The sequence below is a fragment of the Microcaecilia unicolor genome, chromosome 8 (assembly GCF_901765095.1).
Source record: "Microcaecilia unicolor chromosome 8, aMicUni1.1, whole genome shotgun sequence".
Taxonomy (NCBI): Eukaryota; Metazoa; Chordata; class Amphibia; order Gymnophiona; family Siphonopidae; genus Microcaecilia; species Microcaecilia unicolor.
Window position 1 is genome coordinate 51,286,841 of NC_044038.1, and position 13,274 is coordinate 51,300,114.

At 46.4% G+C, this 13,274-nt stretch overlaps 1 protein-coding gene across 1 annotated transcript in view; it reads left to right on the plus strand.

Annotated features, from left to right (window-relative positions):
• The first annotated feature begins 9,512 nt into the window (after window positions 1-9,512).
• The window catches only part of RHOT2 (ras homolog family member T2), a 67,561-nt gene continuing 63,799 nt past the window's right edge, over window positions 9,513-13,274 (plus strand). The window contains exons 1-2 of the mRNA XM_030212198.1: window positions 9,513-9,562; window positions 10,512-10,633. Of these exons, the coding sequence (XP_030068058.1) occupies window positions 9,513-9,562; window positions 10,512-10,633 (172 nt within the window). The remainder of the gene's footprint in view (window positions 9,563-10,511; window positions 10,634-13,274) is intronic.

The window sequence follows — 13,274 nt, forward strand, 5'->3', positions numbered from 1 at the left end:
TCCATGCTTGGAGCTGTGCCCTTCGGCCCAACACCATTGGGTACTTCGGGAGTTGATTTTCCCCCAGAATTTGTTTTGGCCATGTACAAGGCCTTTTGCCTGAAGCAGGCTGGAGCTGCTTCGCAGAAGGGAGCTGTGCTGCAGGGAGATGCTTCTTCCCCCCTTCAAATTGCAAGCATGGGGAATGGGAGGAGGAGGAGGAGGAATTCTTGGACTCTTCTTTTTAGGGATCGGAGGCTTTAATTGGCTGGTCTGAGGAGGAAGACCTCAGGGACCAGGAGCAGCCGGGGGTGGGCAGGAGCTGTCTCTGGATGAAGACGTCTGTTGTCCACATTTTCCATTAGGAGATGCTGCAGGAACTGATTTTCCAGGTGTCTGTGTGCTGCGGTTTGTCTCCCCTGGAGGCTCCTTGGACGGTGGATCCCTTGCTTAAGGGGGTTCGCAGATCCTCCCACTCTTTCCCTATTGACCAGGACATTCTGGATATCATCCAGGTGCAATGGGCTTCTTCCAGCGTCCCTTATTGACGTGTAAAGTCCATGGTTCGCCTTTATCCCATTCCGGAGCAGGATTGGGAGTCCTTACATCCCCCCACGGTGGATGCCGTAGTCTGGCTTAGAGGAGCAGAAGTGCTTGCACTTTGGATGGCTGCAGAGCCCTACCTCACGTCAGATCATTTGTTGTGTTGTTGGGGATTCACGAAAGGGCGAGGTGGCATCCAAGGCCACTATTGCCTGTTGGGTGAGGGAGACGGTGGCCTCAGCCTATTTATTTTGGAAAAAGCCGCTTGCTGAAATTCGAGCCAAAACCACCATCTACCGTTTGATGAAACGTAAACCAAAATCTGAACACTGCTTGCTTACCAAAATACAAGCCGAATCCACCTGTGTAAGCCAAAATCCAGAGCCCTGTTTGCCAAACTGCAAACCGAATCCACCATTTACTTAAGTATAAGCCAAAATTCAGCACACTGTTTGCCAAACTGAATCCACCACTTACCAGAGTATAAGCTGCAACCCAGCACACTGGAAAGTAAACAAAAACAAGAGAAGCAGGAAGCCTATATGGTTCTCCAAACAAGTAGCTGAAAAAATAAGAGCAAAATAGGCTTTGTTCAAGAAATACAAAAGAACGCAACGAGAGGATCACGGAAAAGATTATCGGATTAAACTCAAAGAAGAGAAGAGGGAAATACGGCTAGCTAAAGCGCGAGCGGAAGAAAAAATGGCTAAGGATGTAAAGAGAGGTGACAAGACTTTTTTCAGATATATTGGAGAAAGGAGAAGAGATAGGAATGGAATTGCGAGACTGAAAGATAATGAGAATGGCTATGTGGAGAGTGATGAAGATAAAGCGAACGTGCTAAACAATTATTTCTCTTCAGTGTTCACGGAGGAAAATCCTGGAGAAGGACCGCGGGTGGCTGCCAAGGGAAAGTCTGGGAATGCAGTTGATACTGCGCCGTTTACGGAAGAAAGAGTTTATAAACAGCTGGAGAATCTGAAGGTGGACAAAGCTATGGGACCGGATAGGAGCTCAGAAGGAGCTCAGAGAGGTCCTGGCGGGACCTCTTAAAGATTTATTTAATAGATCTTTAAAGATGGGAGAGGTTCCGCGAGATTGGAGACGAGCGGATGTGGTCCCTCTTCACAAAAGTGGAGACAGGGAAGAAGTGGGAAACTACAGACCGGTCAGTCTCACGTCGGTGGTAGGAAAAATAAAGGGAGTTGGTGCTGAAAGAAAGGATAGTTAACTTTCTAGAAGCCGATGGGTTACCAAAGGAAAATTCTGCCAAATGAATCTTGACTTTTTTGACTGGGTGACCAAAGAACTGGATGAGGGACGTGCACTAGATGTAATGGACTTGGACTTCAGCAAAGCCTTTGATATGGTCCCCCACAGAAGACTCGTGAATAAGCTGAAAGGGTTGAACTTAGGACTGAAAGTGGTGAACTGGATAAGAAACTGGTTGACTGACAGGTGGCAGAGGGTGGTAGTAAATAGAATCCGCTCGGAGGAAAGGAGGGTGAGCAGTGGAGTTCCTCAGGGGTCGGTGCTGGGGCCTATGCTGTTTAATATATTTGTGGGAGATATTGCTGAAGGGTTGGAAGGAAAGGTGTGCCTTTTTTGCGGATGACACGAAAATAGCCAATAGAGTGGATACCCTGGAGGGAGTAGAAGCGATGAGAAGGGATCTCTGAACGTTAGAAGAATGGTCAAGGGTCTGGCAGTTAAACTTTGAAAAAATCTCGAAACTCAAAACCCAGCTTCACACCGGCTGCATATATTAACCATAAACATCACAGCTGTCACCACTAGCTTAACACTACCATACACTTGGTAGTGTTAAGCCAGTGGTGACAGCTGTGATGTTTGTGGTTAATAAACACAGCCGGTGTGAAGCTGGGTTTTGAGTTAAAATTTAATGCCAAGAAATGTAGAGAGATGCACTTGGGGTGTGGAAACCCAAAAGCGAGATACCGGATAGGAGGGTAGAGATTAGTAAGCTCGACTCAGGAGAGAGACCTTGGGGTGTTGGTGTCAGAGGATCTGAAGGTGAAGAGACAAAGCGACGGCCATGGCCGGAAGGATGCTAGGCTGCGTAGAGGGGCATAACCAGCAGAAGAAAGGAGGTGTTGATGCCCCACTTGGAGTATTGTGTTCAGTTTTGGAGGCTGTATCTTGCTAAAGATGTAAAAAGACTGGAAGCGGTGCAAAGAAAAGCTACAAAAATGGTATGAGATTTGCGTTTCAAACCGTACGTGAAGAGACTTGCTGACCTGAACATGTGTACCTTGGAGGAAAGGAGAAACAGGGTAGATATGATACAGACGTTCAAATATTTGAAAGGTATTAATCCGCACATGAACCTTTTCTGGAGACGGGAAGGTGTTAGAACTAGAAGACATGAATTGAGGTTGAAGGGAGGCAGAGTCAGGACTAACGTCAAGAAGTATTTTATTTTTTTTTTTACAGAGAGGGTGGTGGACATGAAAACGGTAATGGAATTCAAATGTGTGGCATAAACACAAAGGAATCCTGTTTAGAAGGAATGGTTCTGTGGAATCTTAGTGGAGATTGAGTGGTGATGCTGGTAATTGTTCTATAGTCTATGCTCTGTGACTGAATAGAAACAGTAGCTTCAGAACTTAGTACTGAGTTTATCTTGTTGGGTAGTCTGGGTGGACTACACCGATCTTTATCTGCTGTTAATTACTATGTTATATCTATCATCCACAGTTTACTATAGCATAAGCCTTAACCAAATCCTTTAAAACGGTCAGAGCCTATTTCTCATGTGAGCTGAGCGTCCTTTCTCACTCAGGGTGAAGTGCTACCACATTAACCCCCCCCCCCCCCACACACACACACACACACACACACACACACACACACACACACACACACACGTCAGCCCAGCTAAGTTTAGGGTTTCAGTTTGGCCCTGAGAGCCCATGGTTCTAACTCCCCTGGGATTTTATCAGTCTAAACTCTCGGTTAGTCCAAGTATGCAAATACTCATACAGATCATTTCCACTCAATGTTATTTCTTCCAGGATTCTTCTCACAATACTAATCCACTCTCCAGGACTGGATTAGTCTGTCCCTGCACCTCCCAGTAGTCTCTACCTCAGACTACAGCCACCCCAGGCCCAGCAGGATCTCAGGAGTCTACCCGGAGTAAGGTGGAATAGACTACACCCAAGTGGTCCTCCCAGGGGCGTAGCTACGGGTGGGCCTGGCTGGGCCCAGGCCCACCCAGCGCCAGCCCCAGCTCCCATTGCCAGCCACTACTGCTTTTCCTGTTGAGCAGCAGGGCCGGTGCTACAAAAAGAAGAAGCGCTAACGCTAAGGACGAAAAATGTTTAAAAAAAAAAAAGCGCGGCACCGGCAGGCACTGTCTAGGCAGCCTTGAGGCATTGGCTGCTGGCTCGCAGGCTCCTCCCGTCTCCTACGTCACTGCCCCTGGAGCGACGCAGGGGCAGTAACGTAAGAGACGGGAGGAGCCTGCAGAGCTAGCAGCCAATGCCTCAAGGCTGCCTAGACAGTGCCTGCCGGTGCCGCGCTTTTTTAAACATTTTTCGTCCTTAGCATTAGTGCTCTGCTCAGTCAGCTGAGTGCTTCTTTTTGTAGCGCCGCCCCTGCTGCTCAACAGGAAAAGCAGCAGTGGCCGGCGCTGGCATGCAGGGTGGGCGGGCGGGCGGGCCTCGAGGAAAAGAGGGAAAACAGATGGAAGGATGGCAGAGAAAGAGGGAAAAAATGGAAGGATGGGAGAAAAAGAGGGAAAACAGATGGAAGGATGGCAGAGAAAGGGAAAACAGATGGAAGGTTGGCAGAGAATGAGGGAAAACATGGAAGGATGGGGAGAAAGGGGAAAACAGATGGAAGGATGGGGAGAGAAAGAGGGAAAACGGATGGATGGGGAGAGAGACTGGATGGAAGGATGGGGAGAGAAAGAGGGGAGATGGATGAAAGGATGCAGAGAGAAAGGGGAGAGACTGGAAGGATGTGGAGAGAGAAGGGACACTGAACAGAAAAGGGTAGAGAGATACAGAGACACTGGTTAGAAAGGGAGAGAGACAGATGGAAGGATCAGGAGAGAGGGTAGATGGATGGAAGGAAGGATGGGGAGAGAAAGGGAAGACGCTGGATGGAAGGGTAGGGAGAAAGAGGTGACACTGGACGGAAGGATGCAGAAAGAAAGAGGGGAGACTACTGGAAGGATGGGGAGAGAAAGAGGAGAGCTGCTGGATGGAAAAGGGGAGTAGTGAAAGACTGGAGAATAAGAGGAAGGGGCATGGGGAGAACAAGGGTGAGAAAAAGATGAAAAGCCATAAGTAGATGAAGGAAATTAAAGAATGGATAGTAAGAATGAATTAAATCAGGACAGAGAGAGAGAGCGAAAGAGGCAGAAAAATATTGAAGAAAGCAAAGAAAAAGGAGAGAAAAATGACCAGGAAAACCTGGCAGAAGAGTTAAGCGAAAACGAAGGAAAGCAGAATCAAGAGACTGGGAGCAACACAATGAGAAAAAGTAAATGGCCATACAAGAAAGGTAAAGAAAATAATTTTATTTTTAATTTAGGATAAAGTAATATGGTACCTGTGTTAATGAAGTTTCAGAGACCAATACTTACTTCCTTAGGCCAGGCGAGGATACCGTAACAGCATTATACTGACCTGAGGCAGGAGGTTTTGGCCTCTGAAATCTCACTGAAAAGGGTGTTAGGCTATTAAATAAATTTTCTGAAATCTCATGCACTGAAAAGCAGCACTTTACCCTTTGAGACAAATGCATCGGATTAGCGTGGCTAAATTTTGCTGGGGGAGGGGGGTAGAGAGAAAATTTTGTGCCCACCAACTTTGGGTTCAGGGAGGCCCATCCAAAATTGGCAGTCTGGCTACGCTACTGGGTCCTCCTGTAGCTGGTGAAGGATATTGTTTTTTGTTGGATCTGTTCCCCAGTGATGAGAAGTACACTATCACAGGGTACTTTCATTGATGGAAATTTGGAAGGCTGCGGCCTGGTTTTTTCTTTATGCCTGGGGATGAGTGGTTTGGTTGTTTTCATTTTTTCCGTAGCTACTGTTAGAAATATGCAATCTGTCCCTAAAATCGAGTGTAATACCGGAAGACTGGAGGGTAGCCAATGTTACTCCGATTTTTAAGAAGGGTTCCAGAGGAGATCCGGGAAATTATAGACCGGTGAGTCTGACGTCGGTGCCGGGCAAGATGGTGGAGGCTATTATTAAGAATAAAATTGCAGAGCATATACAAAAACATGGACTGATGAGACAAAGTCAGCACGGATTTAGTGAAGGGAAGTCTTGCCTCACCAATCTAATGCATTTTTTTGAGGGGGTAAGCAAACATGTGGACAATGGGGAGCCGGTTGATATTGTATATCTGGATTTTCAGAAGGCGTTTGACAAAGTGCCGCACGAAAGACTCCTGAAGAAATTGCAGAGTCATGGAATCGGAGGTAGGGTATTATTATGGATTAAGAACTGGTTGAAAGATAGGAAGCAGAGAGTAGGATTGCGTGGCCAGTATTCTCAGTGGAGGAGGGTAGTTAGTGGGGTCCCGCAGGGGTCTGTGCTGGGTCCGTTGCTTTTTAATGTATTTATAAATGACCTAGAGATGGGAATAACTAGTGAGGTAATTAAATTCGCCGATGACACAAAATTATTCAGGGTCGTCAAGTCGCAGGAGGAATGTGAACGATTACAGGAGGACCTTGCGAGACTGGGAGAATGGGCGTGCAAGTGGCAGATGAAGTTCAATGTTGACAAGTGCAAAGTGATGCATGTGGGTAAGAGGAACCCGAATTATAGCTACGTCTTGCAAGGTTCCGCGTTAGGAGTTACGGATCAAGAAAGGGATCTGGGTGTCGTCGTCGATGATACGCTGAAACCTTCTGCTCAGTGTGCTGCTGCGGCTAGGAAAGCGAATAGAATGTTGGGTGTTATTAAGAAGGGTATGGAGTCCAGGTGTGCGGATGTTATAATGCCGTTGTATCGCTCCATGGTGCGACCGCACCTGGAGTATTGTGTTCAGTACTGGTCTCCGTATCTCAAAAAAGATATAGTAGAATTGGAAAAGGTACAGCGAAGGGCGACGAAAATGATAGTGGGGATGGGACGACTTTCCTATGAAGAGAGGCTGAGAAGGCTAGGGCTTTTCAGCTTGGAGAAGAGACGGCTGAGGGGAGATATGATAGAAGTGTATAAAATAATGAGTGGAATGGATCGGGTGGATGTGAAGCGACTGTTCACGCTATCCAAAAATACTAGGACTAGAGGGCATGAGTTGAAGCTACAGTGTGGTAAATTTAAAACGAATCGGAGAAAATTTTTCTTCACCCAACGTGTAATTAGACTCTGGAATTCATTGCCGGAGAACGTGGTACGGGCGGTTAGCTTGACGGAGTTTAAAAAGGGGTTAGATAGATTCCTAAAGGACAAGTCCATAGACCGCTATTAAATGGACTGGAAAAATTCCTCATTTTTAGGTACAACTTGTCTGGAATGTTTTTACGTTTGGGGAGCGTGCCAGGTGCCCTTGACCTGGATTGGCCACTGTCGGTGACAGGATGCTGGGCTAGATGGACCTTTGGTCTTTCCCAGTATGGCACTACTTATGTACTTATGTACTTATGTAAGTGATCAAGTTCTGTTTTGGGACTCTACTAAAAAATTAAAAAACAGGCCCAAGAGAGTATTGGGATTTAGCTCGGTACCAGCCCCTTCTCTTGTAGGAAGGACTGTGGCAGACAGGAGAACTAGATTGAATCCTGACCTTGTTGATTTATTCAGCCATAGATTTAAAAAAATCATAACAATGCTTCTTAGGATATATTTCTTCCCTTTAGCGTATACATTTTAACGGTGGATTAGGATTAGGTGGGGTAGTGGGTCAGCTATAGGTGAGGTTGGAAAGGTAGAGGGGTAGTGGTAAGGAGGGTTTTAATAGGTGCTCATCGTTATTTTTTCTATTTGTGATTTATAAACGACAGTTGCACGGACTATTATTGTTCCTTTTCATACTTTAACAAAAAAATACTTAAATATAATATCATGTGTTCGAGGCTTCTGCAGCTGAGGACAGAGCACATGGGGGCATAGGCGCCGACTCCGTGGGTGCTGTGGGTGCTCAAGCACCCCCAATAATTTGGCAGTGGCACGTGACGATGGTGACGTGACCGCTCCCTCCCTGCACTGTCCGTTCCGACTCCTGACTCCTTGCCCTGCTGGCTGCACCGCTGTCTGTGCTGTCCGTCATAGGCGCCCCGTATAAGAGGCTTGGGGAGGCTAAGCCTCCCCAGCCCGCCACTGCCCCGCCCTACCTTTAAATATTATAGTTTTGCTGGAGTCGCGGGCAGCCGGCATTGAAGACATCGGCAGGCTTACGCCGGTTCCAGCAGCCTTCCCTTCCCTTGTTGCAAGTCGGATGATGGCTCCGCCCTCTTCTGACGTATTTCCTGTTTCTACGAGGGCGGAGCCATCATCCGACTTGCAACGAGGGAAGGGAAGGCTGCTGGAACCGGCGTAAGCCTGCCGATGTCTTCAATGCCGGCTGCCCGCGACTCCAGCAAAACTATAATATTTAAAGGTGGGGGGGGAGCAGGAAGGAAACAGGGCAGACGGGAGAGGAGAGGAGGGTTGCTGGACATGGTGGAAGAAGGGGAGAGGAGGGTTGCTGGATGGAGGGAAGGGGAGAGGAGGGTTGCTGGACATGGTGGATGGAGGGGAGGGCAGGGGGAGAGGAGGGTTGCTGGACATGGAGGGGGAGGGAGGAGTGAGGAAGGAGATGAGATGATGGAAAAGGAAGAGAGTAGAAAAACTGCACATGGATGAAGAAAATAGGCAAAAGCTGGATCCACTGGACAGTCAAGTTTGCGGAGGACCCAGCTTTTACTTATGGATGTAGGACAAGAAATGAAGAAGAAAGGCGGAAAGTAAACAAATAAATGGAAAGGAAGCCCTGGAAACGGAGTTAAGAGGACAGATAGCAGCAGAATCGGATACTGGGCCAGCACAATCAGAAAAACAAAGTCACCAGACAACAAAGGTAGAAAAGATCATTTTATTTTCATTATAGTGTTTGGAATATGTCCACTTTGAGAATTAGGTGTTCAACATTAAAAGTTGATTTACTTATTTATGACATTTTATCCCACATTAAACATGAATTAGGATGTTTTGTGGCTCTACATGAGAATTGTGATATTATGATCCCTTGTTTCAATATTGTTGACGGTCTGCATTTTCTGTATGGGTGGTATATTGGTGTATTAGGTTCTGCCTAGTGTAATATTTATGGTACAGTAAGGTTGAGTGTGTTTTTGCACAAAGTTGTGCATAGTGTTTTGCAGTTGAGCGATTGTGGTTAGTATATGCTTTGAGCAACCACTTTATTCTTTGACATATGATACATAGCTAATATCTAAATTTAATAAAAGGTATTAATTGTGACATTTATTTTTTTTTTTCTGTGTGTGATCAGACAATTATGGATTTAAGCCCCACCCCTAACCCCGCCCCCTTTAGCCTCCCCAAACAGTTGGGCCACCGACCGCCTATGCTGTCCGTCCACCCACTCGCTCCGCCTCCTACCTGGCTCCTTCCTTCAATGCTCTGGACTGACTCTCCGTGTGCAGATACTGCCTTCGTTCGCCATCGGAAGCTTTCCCTCTGGCTCTGCTCTTCCCGGTTCCGCATAGGCGGGATGATCAATCAATCATCACCATCCTGCAACAGAGAGGCAGAGCACAGAGGAGCTTCCGGTCCCGAAGTGGAGCCACCGTTGCAAAGCCGAAGCCCGAACTTAGGCAGTGGTGGGGTGGGCTGGTGGCACCGCGCGTGACGGCGTGATCATGTCCTCGGTCCTCCTGTCCTGTCTCTCCCGAGTCCCGGGCCGGCTCCCGCTCCAGTCCCTGATGCTCCCTGCCATGGCCCGCCCTGCACAGCGTCATTGTTCAACTTCCTGTCCCGCATAGGCGGGAATCGCGGGATGCTGCAGCCTGCAGGAGAGCTCGGGAGCACGAAGGCAGCTGCTGTGTGGTCAGTGGTGTGTTTACTAGCGGTCCGGATTGAAGGGCAGAGACTGAGAGTGAGCCAGAGAGGACGAGGTACAGGGAAAGGTGCCAGCCCAGCCCCAGATGACGTAGGTAAGGTTATTTAGTTAGGTGTGTAGACATATAAATCTGCATTACAGTGTGTTAAGCCTAAAGCTTAATGTAGTTCAGTAGAAGGGCCCCCTAGTCTAATTAGCTTGTACAAAGGTGGTTATTGGTGAATTTATTATAAAAGAATAATAGTATGTTTGCTGATTCATAATCCAGTGTGAGCATTTGAACCCAATAATGTCACAGAACCCATATCCCTGTGGTGCTGGTGAGGCTGGAAATCGCAGTGCTTTCTCAGGAGGGAGCCTGAAACTGGGAGGGATGGAGGGGGGGGGCTGGAATGTGGGGGGAGGGGGGAGGAGAGGGGGCGGGGGTGCAGTGGGAAATGCACCACCTGTAAAAAAAAAAATTTCAGCACCCCCAATCATTTTGAAAAGTTGGCTCCTATGCATGGGGGAGCAAAAGATCTAGGGGATCCCGCAGATCTGGCTTTTACACCGTCCCCCATGGGCGCGGGGATGGAGACAAACTTTGTCCCCGTGTCACTCTCTGGCAGGCAGTCAATCTGTAGGCTGTAAGGTAAAACTCAGAGAAGGGATATCGAGGGACCGAATGGTTATGATCTCCCGGAGCGCCACCTTTCTCACATGAAGTTCTCAAGTTCATCGGTACAAGCAGTACGTTTGGGGTTGCCCCGCTTTCTGCCTATTATAATTTCTCAGCCGCAAGAGAAAACCTGCTTTACATCATCTCGTTCGTCTTTGGAGACACAAATATCCCCTATCACCGGCTGAGTGCTACTACAATTTGACGTGCAGCTTGGCTCGGCTGCTATGGTCGGCCCTGGAAGTGACGTAATTACGAATCTATGGGGATGCCGGAAGTAGTGCTGCTCACGCCGGGGACCGTGAGTTGAGGAATCCCGAGAGTGGCAGTGGAGCAGCAGGGATGAGTGGTGATCGCGGCGACATGAGGCGAGACGTGCGAATCCTGCTGCTGGGGGAGGGTGAGAACCGCTGCCGTGTGAACGGGCCTCGAGCAAGTCTCAGACTGGAGGTCCGTGGAGTTAGTCCGGGCTTTCTGCTCCTCTACAGAAGCCCATGCTGTGTGGAGCAGGAGTTGAAAACCCGGAACGAATTCAAAGGCACGCCTCTTTTTAGGACCTGGATCTAGTAGTCGCTTCAAGTTTTCGGGATACCACAATGAATGTTCATGACATAGATCTGCATGCAAATCGAACTCAGTATTCTTTGTGGATATTCTGAAAACCTGTTGAGACTGGGCTGAGGGTTCTGCAGTCTGGAGCTCAATAGGTCCGGGTTGCAGGAGATGTATAATGAATAGGTGTGCGATATGTATTTTGCATGTGATCGGTTTAAATATAGGAGGCATATCAATTTTCAGATTTAAAGTATGTTAAAAAAAATCAGTTTGGGGATAGATATAAGGATTCTGAGGTACTAGGTGACCCAGCGCAAGGAGGGAGATTGGAGCCCAGTCCTAGATCTTTCACAAGCCCTGTCAGAGTATTGATTTCAAATGGTAGAAACGGAGTACAATATACCAAGATGTAATCTTGAGGGGGGAACTGTTCTAGCCAAAAGTCTTACTCTTTGACCTGACCAGCAGACTTGAGAACCACTGTGACTTAAATTTATACTATAAATAGAATAGGAAAATAGCCCAAAAGCGCACCAAAAACTATCATTAGACTACTGAAATACAATCCATTGGGAAAAGGTCATACCAGTAGTGACAAGTTGTTACAATAAGTTAAAAAGTGATGGAAAAATAAACTTATTTTAATGTCCATCTTTTTATCAGTATCTGAAAAAGAAAATTGTAAACCACTTAGGTCTAGGTGGTATATAAATACTGAAAATAATAAATTGTTCTATATGTGCTTTTGCACACTTGCATAGAGTAGATGTCATACAAGTAGTCATTCTGGAATTTGTTGTATACTGCAAGGGTATCCGAGTCATTGTGGATTTCTGTTCCAAGCAAAATATGTTGCTCGGATTGGTGGGTTGGATTTATTTCAGTTTGGGTCAGTTGTGGTGTGGATGAGAGGAATATTGTTTGGTGACAGATATTTCCTTAATGTTTGATTCTGTGAAACTTGATGTGTTGTTAAAGAGATTGTTTGGGCTTGGTTTACGAGGTTGCATTTAAGAGTGGTTCACTTTTTGTCCTTTAGATTGTAAACTCCTTTGAGCAGGGACTGTCCTTCTTTGTTAAATTGTACAGCGCTGCGTAACCCGGGCAGCGCTTTAGAAATGTTTAGTAGTAGAATTTGACAGGAAGATCAATGCAAGTGAAGGACAGACTCTCCAGTTTACCCTGTGTCTATGGGAGTACCACAAGGGTCAGCACTGTCAGCCCTTCTGTTGAATATTTACATGGCCCCGATGGGAAAGGTGTTTAGGGATTTGGGAGTGACTTATCAGCTTTATGGGGCTGATTTGCAGGGCGGGGGTTCCTGTACAAGGTAAATGGGGTCAGTGTGTTCAACAGCTAGAGTTGTGTTTTGAAGAAGATTGGGAGATGGATGAGAGATAACCAGTTGGTTTTGAATGTGGAAAAATCAGAACTTATGCTGGTGTGTAGATGTGTAGATAGGAATGTTGGGGTTCTGGGTATATGGCTTCCGGTGAAGAAATGTGTGAAGAGTTTGGGAATTGAAGATAGTGTATGCAAGAACAGATAGGACATGTGGTATGTTCATCTTTTTACCAGCTCCATCTGCTGATCAGATTGAAACTGATGCTGGTAGGTTATAACTTTAGGACTGTAGTTCAGAGCTTAGTGCTCAGTAAATTGGATTATTACAACGCATTGTAACTGGGGGTTTCCACTGCTTGCTGCAGGGATTTGTCCAAAATGAAGTAAGCATGTTTGATTACTGGAACTTCTAGTTACATGTACATAACTCCAGTTTTGAAGTAGCTTCATTGGCTGCCTGTGCCTAGCAAGATTTAATTCAAAGTGTTGAGTTTCATATACCAGACTATTAATGAGACAGCTCCCTGGTATTTTTTCACAGATTTTGAAGGTGTATTAACCAGTGCGTACTTTGCATTCAATGGGTGCAAAATATTTGGAAATTTTAATTCTGGAGAAAGTGCATTATGCAGAAACGTGGTCCCGCAGTAGAAAATGCAACTGCCCTCATTTGTGGAATAGTTTGACAGGTTACTTAACCTCTGGCCACGAATGTGACCCAGTTTAAGATGCTGTTGAAGACCTATTTTTTTTTTCTAACATATCCTCTGGTGTAATGGGAGAACAGGTATAGTGAGGGACAGCTTTTCAGTTTACGTTCTGTTTTATGTGTAATTTTACTGTTCTGTATGTGTAAAGATTTTATGGATTTTTTTTATTGTGATCCGCCTAGTATTTAGGCAGAATATAAATTAATAAATAAACCGTGGTAGGGCATAATTACAGCTATGATAAAGTGTGTGCATGTGGACCAACAGCACAGGATGCTGAGTTGACCTTTTGACTCAAGTCTGTAAACACATGAGCCTAAAAGGGGATGCCTAAAGCCGAGGTTCTCAACCCAGTTCTTAGGCCACACCCAGGCAGTCAGGTTTTCAGGAGCATGAGATAAATTTGTATGCACTGCCTCCTTGGTATACAAA